At 40.3% G+C, this 12500-nt stretch overlaps 1 protein-coding gene across 1 annotated transcript in view; it reads left to right on the top strand.

The window, feature by feature from the left end:
* The window catches only part of lrrk2 (leucine-rich repeat kinase 2), a 121430-nt gene that overhangs the window by 40046 nt on the left and 68884 nt on the right, over nucleotides 1–12500 (top strand). Inside the window, exon 14 of the mRNA XM_080760851.1 lies at nucleotides 995–1122. Coding sequence (XP_080616977.1) covers nucleotides 995–1122 — 128 coding nt within the window. The remainder of the gene's footprint in view (nucleotides 1–994; nucleotides 1123–12500) is intronic.

Raw genomic sequence — 12500 nt, 5'->3', positions numbered from 1 at the left:
CCTCCATGGTGACCTGTTGACCCTTCTGTCTGGTGGTGACCTGTATGGTGAGCTGTTGACCCTTCTGTCTGGTGGTGACCTGTATGGTGACCTGTTGACCCTTCTGTCTGGGGGTGACCTTCACGGTGACCTGTTGACCCTTCTGTCTGGTGGTGACCTCCACGGTGACCTGTTGACCTTTCTGTCTGGTGGTGACCTGTATGGTGACCTGTTGACCCTTCTGTCTGGTGGTGACCTTCACGGTGACCTGTTGACCCTTCTGTCTGGTGGTGACCTTCATGGTGACCTGTTGACCCTTCTGTCTACCTGTTGACCCTTCTGCCTGGTGGTGACCTGTATGGTGACCTGTTGACCTTTCTGTCTGGTGGTGACCTGTATGGTGACCTGTTGACCCTTCTGTCTGGTGGTGACCTTCATGGTGACCTGTTGACCCTTCTGTCTGGTGGTGACCTGTATGGTGACCTGTTGACCCTTCTGTCTGGTGGTGACCTTCACGGTGACCTGTTGACCCTTCTGTATGGTGGTGACCTCCACGGTGACCTGTTGACCTTTCTGTCTGGTGGTGACCTGTATGGTGACCTGTTGACCCTTCTGTCTGGTGGTGACCTTCACGGTGACCTGTTGACCCTTCTGTCTGGTGGTGACCTGTATGGTGACCTGTTGACCCTTCTGTCTGGTGGTGACCTTCATGGTGACCTGTTGACCCTTCTGTCTGGTGGTGACCTTCATGGTGACCTGTTGACCCTTCTGTCTGGTGGTGACCTTCATGGTGACCTGTTGACCCTTCTGTCTGGTGGTGACCTTCATGGTGACCTGTTGACCCTTCTGTCTGGTGGTGACCTTCATGGTGACCTGTTGACCCTTCTGTCTGGTGGTGACCTTCATGGTGACCTGTTGACCCTTCTGTCTGGTGGTGACCTTCATGGTGACCTGTTGACCCTTCTGTCTGGTGGTGACCTTCATGGTGACCTGTTGACCCTTCTGTCCGTCTCAGACAGGAGCCTGAAGGAGCACGGCGCCTCTGTGGCGGACCCCGACACGGCTGACCTCTCCCTGAAGGTCCTGAAGAACCAGTGTGTCCTGGAAGGAGCTCACACCGTCTACCTGGAGGTGCTCAACAGGGTAAGAGAACCAAGGAGGCTTTGAGAAGGAAAGGACGTGGTTTCACGTGACTGGGCTGCGGGCAGCGGGCGGCCATGACACTTTCATGGAGGCTTTTCATGGGAGCCCAAAACTCACACGCGGGAAAAGCAAGTGATTAGAAATCTATGACATGATAAACAATGAGGACGTGAGACCCAGAAGTTAATTCCCCCGTTCATTTTTTCCATAGACATCTCAAAAAGTATTTATTTAAAGACGTGTATACGCTGCGGACAAACCCAACTCCAGTTGTGACAAATCATGACAACAAACACAACAAATAATTACAAAGAAGAAAAACAAGAAAACAAAGTGTTGTAACATGCCGTTTTCTTCTTCTGTCTAATCAATTGTTCGGCCCGAAAAATTGTGTTTGTTGTCATGATTTCTCACAACTCGAGTTGGCTTCGTACGACGCTCAAAAACGTCTTTTAATAAAATACATTTTGAAAAGTCTATGAGGAAAATTAATGGGGAATCATTTCCTGGGCCCTGGTGGTAGGGGGTGGGACTGCGACGCTCTATTCTATCGTTTCCGGTTCAACAAGTTTCAGATGGTCATATCTTCTTCATTTCTTTCCCAATTTCAATGAGCAATACATCATATGAAAGGTTACAGTGTGCAGTTTCATAATATGTAAAGAACTGAAATATCAAACCACTGTCCCCGGTCACATACTGTATACTATAACGTGCTATGACTACATGAAATGTAATTCTAGTGCTGTCTACCTACATAACATGAAGTCACACAACCAGGAAGTACACGTGAAGTCCATGATAGCAGGATGTTGGTGTTAAGAAGCAGGAGCAAAGGAAGGTTTAAAATAGTAACGGATGACTCTGTGATGAAAGCAGCGATCTGTGTGGCCGAAAGGCGTTGGAATGTTATTATCACGTTGATTTAATTTGTGCCTGACATACACAACTTAAAATAGAAACCTGTGGATTAAAATAAGAAGTACAAAAATAGTAGAAGCCAAGACAAAAGGGAAGGGGGGGGGGGGGTGGACGTCTACTCTGGGACCGAGACCTACAGCGTCGCGCGGGTTCCAATCCCCTCCCCAAGACTCTCTCTCTCTCTCTCTCTCTGTTTCTCCCCCCATGTCCTGTCAGCTCACTGTACATAATTGCAGAAAAATCCCCCTGAAAACATCTTAAAAACAGAGCAAAGGGAAGCCATGCCAAGCAGACATGCTTGTTGTATATGTCCTTTTGTGTGTGTGTGTGTGTGTGTGTGTGTCATGTAAGATGTGATTCATTTTATAGTACGCTACCAAATGATTAGCCAACTATCTATGTTATGCTTATTATATGCAGTTGGCCCCAAACACATGAACGCGCTGGTCCGTTCACTATCATTGTGCACGTTCACGATGACACGTGAGCGCTGTTTCATACGTGAACGCACCTGGAATGCACGTGAACGATATAGTCAACGGCAGCGCGTTCATGTGTTTGGGGCCAATCCATCCCAGAATGCACTCTGTTCCTATACCAGGAAGGAGGAGTGAAATCGCCTCATGCGCTTTTGAGCAACTTAACTCAATGTCTGCCAACGACCTAATTGACCTCTTTTTTAGCAACTCCCACAGCGCCAACGACGTCTTTATCGTCTTTTTCAGACGGGTATAACATTGGACCAAAAAAAATGAAAATTTAAATTAAATAAAAAAATGTATAGAGACTGGCGCTTAGGGACTTTTTGGCACTTCTTAAAAGCGATGAATGAGTTAATGCAAGTGGATGGAAGGAGAACTCGGATGTCTTCTCTATTCATATATACTCTAAGTTCTCTATTCATATATACTCTAAATGGGTGTCTTCTCTATTCATATATACTCTAAGGCTTGAAAACCTCTCAAACAACTCATCTTCTTTAAAGGACCACTTCACCACTTTTCAACCTATCTTCATATAATAGGTCCTCACTAATAATCATGAAAAAATGCAGCAATTTCTTTCTACTCGGTCTGTGTCTCATAGGAGGGCAGTTCAGAAACCGTCTTCCAGTGACATCATCGATGGGGAATACAAGCTAAACTGCAGGCTTTCTAGTCCTGAAAATGTGCAATGCGAAAATGGAAGCCGTCGTTCTCACGATAATTAAAATCTAAACATTTTTGCAAAAAAAATCTTGTTTAAAAAAAATTAATCTGCCTAATGATGATGTCATCAAATGCATCAAAAATGCTCATAGCACGGCACAGGGGCCTGCAAGTGCTCTTTAGGAGCGGTTTTGAAGGAGTCTAGGCATTCACATTTCTTAATGGCTGTTGGCAGGGCGTTCCACATTTTAGTGGCATAGGAAAGCCACTAAAGGTTGACTGTTGTTGATAAATCAAATAGTGCTATGGGAATTATTTGACAGAGAAACATGATAGCATAACGCCAATATATATATAGATGCTCAAATCAAATTAATAGTCTATTCCTTAAGCTATTCTGAACGGGAACTCCTTTTGGTGTTTTCAGCATTACTTTAGCTATTGAAAAATAGCAGATCTACAAGCTCATAGCACGGCACTCGGTGCTATGAGCTTGTAGATCTGCTACTTTTGAAAAATCATGAAAATGTCGCGCACATTTTTGACTATATAATCTTTCAGAGCGAACGTTTTTAACTAAATTAATAGCTTCTGGGGGGGTCCCCCTGGAACAACATATTTTCAGATGGGCGTCGGTGGCCAAATACAGATAATTCTGGGGGTCTTTGAACCACTGATATAGAAACATGAGGGTTTAACCCTGTGAGAACCACTGATATAGAAACATGAGGGTTTAACCCTGTGAGAACCACTGATATAGAAACATGAGGGTTTAACCCTGTGAGAACCACTGATATAGAAACATGAGGGTTTTAACCCTGTGAGAACCACTGATATAGAAACATGAGGGTTTAACCCTGTGAGAACCACTGATATAGAAACATGAGGGTTTAACCCTGTGAGAACCACTGATATAGAAACATGAGGGTTTAACCCTGTGAGAACAACTGATATAGAAACATGAAGGTTTAACCCTGTGAGAACCACTGATATAGAAACATGAGGTTTAACCCTGTGAGAACCACTGATATAGAAACATGAGGTTTAACCCTGTGAGAACCACTGATATAGAAACATGAGGGTTTAACCCTGTGAGAACCACTGATATAGAAACATGAGGGTTTAACCCTGTGAGAACCACTGATATAGAAACATGAGGGTTTTAACCCTGTGAGAACCACTGATATAGAAACATGAGGGTTTAACCCTGTGAGAACCACTGATATAGAAACATGAGGGTTTAACCCTGTGAGAACCACTGATATAGAAACATGAGGGTTTAACCCTGTGAGAACCACTGATATAGAAACATGAAGGTTTAACCCTGTGAGAACCACTGATACAGAAACATGAGGGTTTAACCCTGTGAGAACCACTGATATAGAAACATGAGGGTTTAACCCTGTGAGAACCACTGATATAGAAACATGAGGGTTTAACCCTGTGAGAACCACTGATATAGAAACATGAGGGTTTAACCCTGTGAGAACCACTGATATAGAAACATGAGGGTTTAACCCTGTGAGAACCACTGATATAGAAACATGAGGGTTTAACCCTGTGAGAACCACTGATATAGAAACATGAAGGTTTAACCCTGTGAGAACCACTGATACAGAAACATGAGGGTTTAACCCTGTGAGAACCACTGATATAGAAACATGAGGGTTTAACCCTGTGAGAACCACTGATATAGAAACATGAGGGTTTAACCCTGTGAGAACCACTGATATAGAAACATGAGGGTTTAACCCTGTGAGAACCACTGATATAGAAACGAGGGTTTTTCAGAAAACTGTCAGGATTTAGAAGATATTTGTAGAATGGTCCTCAGGTCTACAGTCAATGGGTTAATCCTTAGTGACCTTCATTTTGACTAAATGTATCTTTTGATGGAAGTATAGGCCTACTGTACTAAGGTACATACTGTACCAAGGTGCAGTATGTTTTGTGTCCACCAGATGGAGACAGAGCATCAGTTATCCCAGCGTGGGCTGCAGAGTGGTCTGTACTAGCTATATGAACATGTGTAAACATGCATCAATCAATCAATCAATCTTTATTTGTCACACACATATTAAAAAAGTAGTATCTTTAACCCATTCTGACCTGCGATCAGATAAAAAAAAATGTCTTCTACATCCTGACAGTTTTCAGAAAAAGCTATGTTTCTATGTCAGTTGTTAAAAAATAGCAGACCTACAAGCTCGTAGCGCGCCACCGAGTGGCGCGCTACGAGCTTGTAGGTCTGCTATTTTTCAATAGCTAAAGCATAACATAATGCTATAACACCAAAAGGGGTTCCCGCCCAAAAATGGGTTAAAATGCAGTGAAATGTATGTAGGTAAATGTATGAACGGTAAAACAGGACAAGAGGGACTAAAGCTATAAAATAAATCTACCATTTAAAAGACTTCCAGCCCCAAAAATAGCAGACTATAATATGCATGGCAGGTGAATAGTTGTTAAAAATAGCAGACTATAATATGACTATAATACTATTATAATACAGACTATAATATGACTATAATACTATTATAATACAGACTATAATATGACTATAATACTATTATAATACAGACTATAATATGCATGGCAGGTGAATAGTTGTTAAAAATAGCAGACTATAATATGACTATAATACTATTATAATACAGACTATAATATGACTATAATACTATTATAATACAGACTATAATATGACTATAATACTATTATAATACAGACTATAATATGCATGGCAGGTGAATAGTTGTTAAAAATAGCAGACTATAATATGACTATAATACTATTATAATACAGACTATAATATGCATGGCAGGTGAATAGTTGTTAAAAATAGCAGACTATAATATGACTATAATACTATTATAATACAGACTATAATATGACTATAATACTATTATAATACAGACTATAATATGACTATAATACTATTATAATACAGACTATAATATGCATGGCAGGTGAATAGTTGTTAAAAATAGCAGACTATAATATGACTATAATACTATTATAATACAGACTATAATATGCATGGCAGGTGAATAGTTGTTCATCACTGAAAGAATAAATATGGAGTCAAACTGAAGAAGAAGAACAAAGCCTAGATATTACATGTCACATTATGGGTGCAAATGTATATACACTAATTTCACTCACTCAAATCTAAACATTTTTGTTTAAAAAAATAATCTGCCTAATGATGATGTCACAGGAAGACTGTTTCTAAACTGCCCACAGCCCTCCTATGAGACACAGACTGAGGAGGAAAGAAATCGTGCCATTTTATCATGATTATTAGTGAGGACCTATTATAATATGAAGATAGGTTGAAAAGTGGTGAAGTGGTCCTTTAAAGCAATGTACACAATTTAAGGAAATGTCCTTGGAATACGAGTCAATCGATAAATAGTGAATAAATACATAAGCTTAAGCAACAACATATAGTTTATTGTTTTATCAAGGTGGTACTGAACAGATCAGTGCAATTTTGTAGCAACAATTATAGGAATATATTCAGGATAGGTAGCCTATAAAAGACCTTCTGTATAAAAGAAAACAGTACTTACAAACTGCACAATACTTCAGAACAGTGGAATGTACATTGTGGTGCGCAATTAAAATGTGTACATTTGCGTTCTTTTTTTCTATAATTAATGAATTCGAAATTAATCAGTAAAAATCCCTGCGCTAAATAAAAAAATATTTTTTTGGGGGTGAACTATCCCTTTAAGATCTTTCAACCTGCTCTGCTTATCTTGGCCATGTCGTTCTAGCTGAACATCTGAACAACATTATTCATGAATATTCATACGTTTTAAACATATTCATGAATATTCATACACTAAACACATTATTACTCCAGATTTTTTTTTTTTTTTCAAAAAGATAAAAAATTGCATATTATGTACAAACTCAGAACACGCTCTCTGAGCTTAGAGCGGCTTTTTTTTATAGGGACTCAAGTAGTTAAAAGTTGTTCCCAACCTGTGGGTCAGGATCCCCTGGGTCCTACTGTCCACAGATGAATGGATGAATGACATTTCCAAACATAGTTACAACGTGCTTTACAGACAGGTTATAAAACAGTAATCATAAAAACATCAAAACAACGAAGCATCAAAACATCAGAGACAATAAAACATGAAGAAAATAACAGGTCAATAAGATATGGGGACTAGGTTGGTGGAGGGTGTGTAGAGCCCAGGATCACATTAGATGATTGACACAGGGGTGAAAAATGGGTTACAAAATCGTGGGATAAAAAAAAATATATATAAAAAAAAAACAGGTCAATAAGACAATTTGAAAACGATATTAGGAAAAAACACTTGGCATACAGATGTGTTTTTAAAAGAAGGCACTGATTCTGCTAATCAGTGCCTAATATAAGTGCCAGAAAATTCCAGAGCAAAAGGTGCCCGAGCCGCAGATTGAAAAATACCAATAAAATAATTACAAAAAAAGCACTTATTACTGCATCAAAACTAATGCAACAAACTATACTATAGATAGGAGGAGCCAACAGGAAGCACGCACATCTCCAGACATTCTACAGCTGCTGAACAAGAAATATACGTACAATGAAAAGGAAGGGTTGTCCGTACAGTTGTGCGGACAACCCTTCCTTTTCAACAAACCGTACTATAACATAAGAAAGAGGCAACACTTGTGAGAATCACTGATGTACAAGCTCACTTGTATAGCAGATGTACAAGCTCGCGTAGCGTCAGCGTGCATGGCACCGAGTGACGCGCTGTGTGAGGGCTTGGATATCTTCTATTTTTGAACGCTTGAATCTAAAATGACACGTGCTTTCCTGGTGTTAATGCGTGAAAGTGGTTAAGGCTACAACAGGTTGTACTCAGTGGTCTAAAGTAATATTGACTTTCACTTTCACCCATTCTGACCTGAGATCAGATCCTAAAAATGTTCTTCTACATCCTGACAGTTCTCTGAAAAAGCTATGTTTCTATGTCAGTCGTCAAAAATAGCAGATCTACAAGCTCGTAGCGCGACACTCGGTGGCGCGCTATGAGCTTGTAGATCTGCTATTTTTAAATAGCGAAAGCATAACATAATGCTAACACCAAAAGGGGTCCCCGCCCAAGTACAATTTTGCTGTATTTGTACTTTACTGAAAGTATTTCTACTCCACTACAACTCAGATCCTAATATTGTACTTTTACTCCACTACATTTTTTTGGAAAACTTTAGTTACTAGTTACTTTGTACATTTTTATTATTATTACAGTAACAAGTAACTTCAGCCCAATATACATTTAGATCATTTGATCTTACTAGCTAACATTATTGTGACTCTGACGCGTTGAGAGCTTGTAGATCTGCTATTTTCAAAAAGATCTTTAGACATTTGAAAACTTGAAATGATAGACATTCTACATATAATGAGTACTTTTACTTTTGGTACTTTAAATAAATCTTAATGCCAGAACTTTTGTAGGCCTACTTTTGAATTCCGGTCTTTTACTTATAGCAACATAATAGTATTTGAATTCTGCAGTATTGATACTTTTACTTAAGTAGAAAGTACTTTTCCCACCACTGTTTGTACCTAAAAGTTTGGGTTTATATGATCTTCACTACTTTATTACTACTGGAGCAGAAACACTGAGCTGCAGTTTGATCAATGAAGTGAAAACCATCACTTCTCACATATTGAGGCCCATCGCTGTGAACATAACCAATTATACCATGTTCCAGAGTCAGTCCAGTGATTGTTCGCTGCACAGTCTCCATGGGCAACGGGCTGTCCACTGGCCCAGTACCTGCACAATAAACACAATGTATTGAACCACATGCACTCAGTCACTCACATACAGTATAAAAATATAAAAACATGTTAAATGTCTCACGTTGTTGTCAGTGGTGTTCCATCCACCCACGTCCAGCTGCCCTCAGTCCTGGTCAGACCAATCCATGAAATACTACGTCTCAATCCACGGATGAATACCTGATTATTTGTACATGATTGAATCATCATTAATTGTGTATCCAATACATTCACTTCTTCACTATAATCATGGAATTAGGTCACATGCAACTATGTGGACAATCTGAGAACCCATCGTCAAAAAATAAAGGAAAAATCACACCAATGTGAACTGAGTGGTGCAACTCCCCCCCCCCCCCCCTCCTCTCTCTCTCTCTCATTAGCAGGCAACAGTGCAGCACTGTCCCTCTCTCTGTTTCTGGCACAACAGCGCCCCTACTGGTAATAACTGGTGCTCATTAACACACACATAGGTGAACACGGACATTGCTGTTCCTTGGAGTGGTTGCACCACTCAAAAATAGCTCCCTATTTCCTTGAGTCCTATCTGGATGATGGACATCTGGACAGACTCACGCTCACACACTCACGCTCGCTCACACACACACACACACAAACACACACACACACACACACACACACGGACACTGACACACACACACACGGACACAACTAACCTGTTCTTCTCCACTGTTAACGACCACCAGATCAGCTCCTTGACTCTGACAGTAAACTCTAGCTCCCTGCCAGGTTTTCCTCTCAGTAGTTCTGTAGTAACAGCTGCATCCAAACTTCTCCCATCCACTGGGACACTCTAAAAACATCAAACAGGAGATTTACTGATGGATCTTCAATGTACTGATAATGAATTCTAACACATAGTTGTAATAATAACAGTAGTCAGAGATGTAGTGGAGTCTGGAGTGGAGGCTAAAACTATTCATCTATTATATCAATGGTGTTTTCTACTGCACACATTTACTCAAGTAAACTTTTCTGGTATTTGTACTTTTTGGGCGGGAACACCTTTTGGTGTTAGCATTACGTTATGCTTTAGCTATTGAAAAATAGCAGATCTACAAGCTCATAGCGCGCCACCGAGTGGCGCGCTACGAGCTTGTAGGTATGCTATTTTATTTAAATCGAAGAACGGCTGACTTAGAAACATAGCTTATTCCGAAAACTGTCAGGATGTAGAAGACATTTTTAGAATCTGATCTCAGGTCAGAATGGGTTGAATATGTAAATGTTGTGGTAGGCCTATATGTAGCGTTACGCGTAAGCGTGGATTGAACCCGGGGGGCGGGGCTCCGTGCAGCCTACCGTGCCAACAGGGCTGAGCCCGATTAGCAGGACTGTTGCAGGCTGGGTCTCGGCTGCATGGAGGCTACACCTACTTCCTACTACTACACAGATTGTAGTTTTTACTCCACTACATGTATTTGACAGATTTAGTCATACTTTATAGATTTAGATTATTAATATTAAATCTATTTCAGCAGCCATCCCCCTTGATGATGTCATTAGTAGGCAGGTTTCTGAACTGTCCACATAGACAAATTATGCCATGTTATAAATAATGAGCATTAGTGACGCCGATACATTATATAAAGATGAGCTTGAAAACGGGTGACGTGCATCTGAAGAATAATGACTGTTCTATGATAGTCGTCATACACCAGAATAATGACTGTTCTATGATAGTCGTCATACACCAGAATAATGACTGTTCTATGATAGTCGTCATACACCAGAATAATGACTGTTCTATGATAGTCGTCATACACCAGAATAATGACTGTTCTATGATAGTCGTCATACACCAGAATAATGACTGTTCTATGATAGTCGTCATACACCAGCAGTGATGAGCTTACTCAGAATCTGTACCTCTATATCCCAGATAATAATTAAAATATCAATGATATTATTTAAGTTATTTTGTATCTTCTCTCACCTGCTGTCTGATTCTTCAGCTGGTCTACTTCACATTGAAGCTGGTCCTTCTCCCGCATAAGGTTGGTGTTGACGGACTCTAGCCGGTTCTTCTCCTGCGTCAGGTCGGTGTTGACGGACTCTAGCCGGTTCTTCTCCTGCGTCAGGTCGGTGTTGTGGGACTTAAGCCGGTTCTTCTCCTGTGTCAGTTTGGTATTCTCCAAGATCAGAGTATGGTAGTTGGACTTGTTGGACAGCGTGTTATGATCATGTACCAGGGTGTCGTTGGCCATGATGTTACTGCAGGGTGAACGATCTGCGAAGGACAGAAATGGATGATAAAGACAGTTATCGCTACTGTTCATGATGAGGTCAAGCATCTGTGGTGGAACACTTTATTTGAGAAGAAAATCTCAACGTTGTTAATTATCCTTTTTTCATGTGCATTGTCACTTGTCAACACTACTTTATTCATCATACTTTTCAGCTGCATATCATGCAATGCAATAATACAAAAAGAAACGGTGAATTTGATTACAAAAATAAATAAATAATAATAATAATAAAAAAGTCAACATTTTGTGTTAAAGCTGTGGTGGCCTTAATAGTGGTTTCCTGTATGCATCTGCCTTTGTCCAGCACCAGCGAGGAACTGGATGTGTGCAAGACTTCTGCTTTTTAAACAAGGCCTTAAAGGGACACTTCACCCTTTTTGCAAAAAAATATATGTTAATGACGTTTAGAAGCTTTAGATCACTTTCCTGGGGGTATTTATGTGTGTAATATGTGGTTTTAGATATTTTAGATTGTAGCAGTGAGCACAGTGTCTCTGATGTCATGGACACTGGTCTCACTACCTTCCCGGACTACAATTCCCATAATTCTTTGGTGCACTGCTCCTCCTTGTGGATAGGGGGGGAGATCTGTCTTACTGAGACAACATGTAGTCCAGGAAGGAAGTGAGCCCAGTGTCCATGACATCAGAGACAACAGGCTCACTGCTACAATCTAAAATATCTAAAACCACATATTACACACATAAAGACCCCCAGGAAAGTGTTCTAAAGCTTCTAAACGTCATTAACATATATTTTTTTTGCAAAAAGGGTGAAGTGTCCCTTTAATAGTTGTCACAGCTAGAACATGTCAGGAAAAAAACTCCATGAAATACTCACAGCTCACGCCCAGGCCGGTGATCCCACCCGCCAGTCCAAAACACAGCATACCGAGACACACAGCAACACATACAGCACCTCTGAAAGGACATCTCCCTGTTAAGACAAAAACAAGATAAGAGTAAATGCCGTTAGCTAAACCCAACCGGACCAAAGTACTTTGAAATGACCTCTAAAATACTTTCACACATAAGGTGAATCACTTCTATGACTGTCCTCGGCCTCACATCTCCTCTCCTCTGTCTCACATTCTTTGTCAAGACTGAAAAAGCATAAATATATGTAGACAGCTTTCAAGGATGAGAGGCTTGAACTATTGACAAGTTAACAAATAGTAACTATCTTGATTATTACTCTTAGAGTCCTTGATTGGTTTAATGAAAATGGCACTTATCATGATTT

The sequence above is a fragment of the Protomyctophum bolini genome (genome assembly GCF_963924005.1).
Source record: "Protomyctophum bolini genome assembly, chromosome: 4".
Taxonomy (NCBI): Eukaryota; Metazoa; Chordata; class Actinopteri; order Myctophiformes; family Myctophidae; genus Protomyctophum; species Protomyctophum bolini.
Note: the sequence above shows the minus strand (reverse complement) of the source record. Positions and strands in the feature narration are given on the sequence as shown.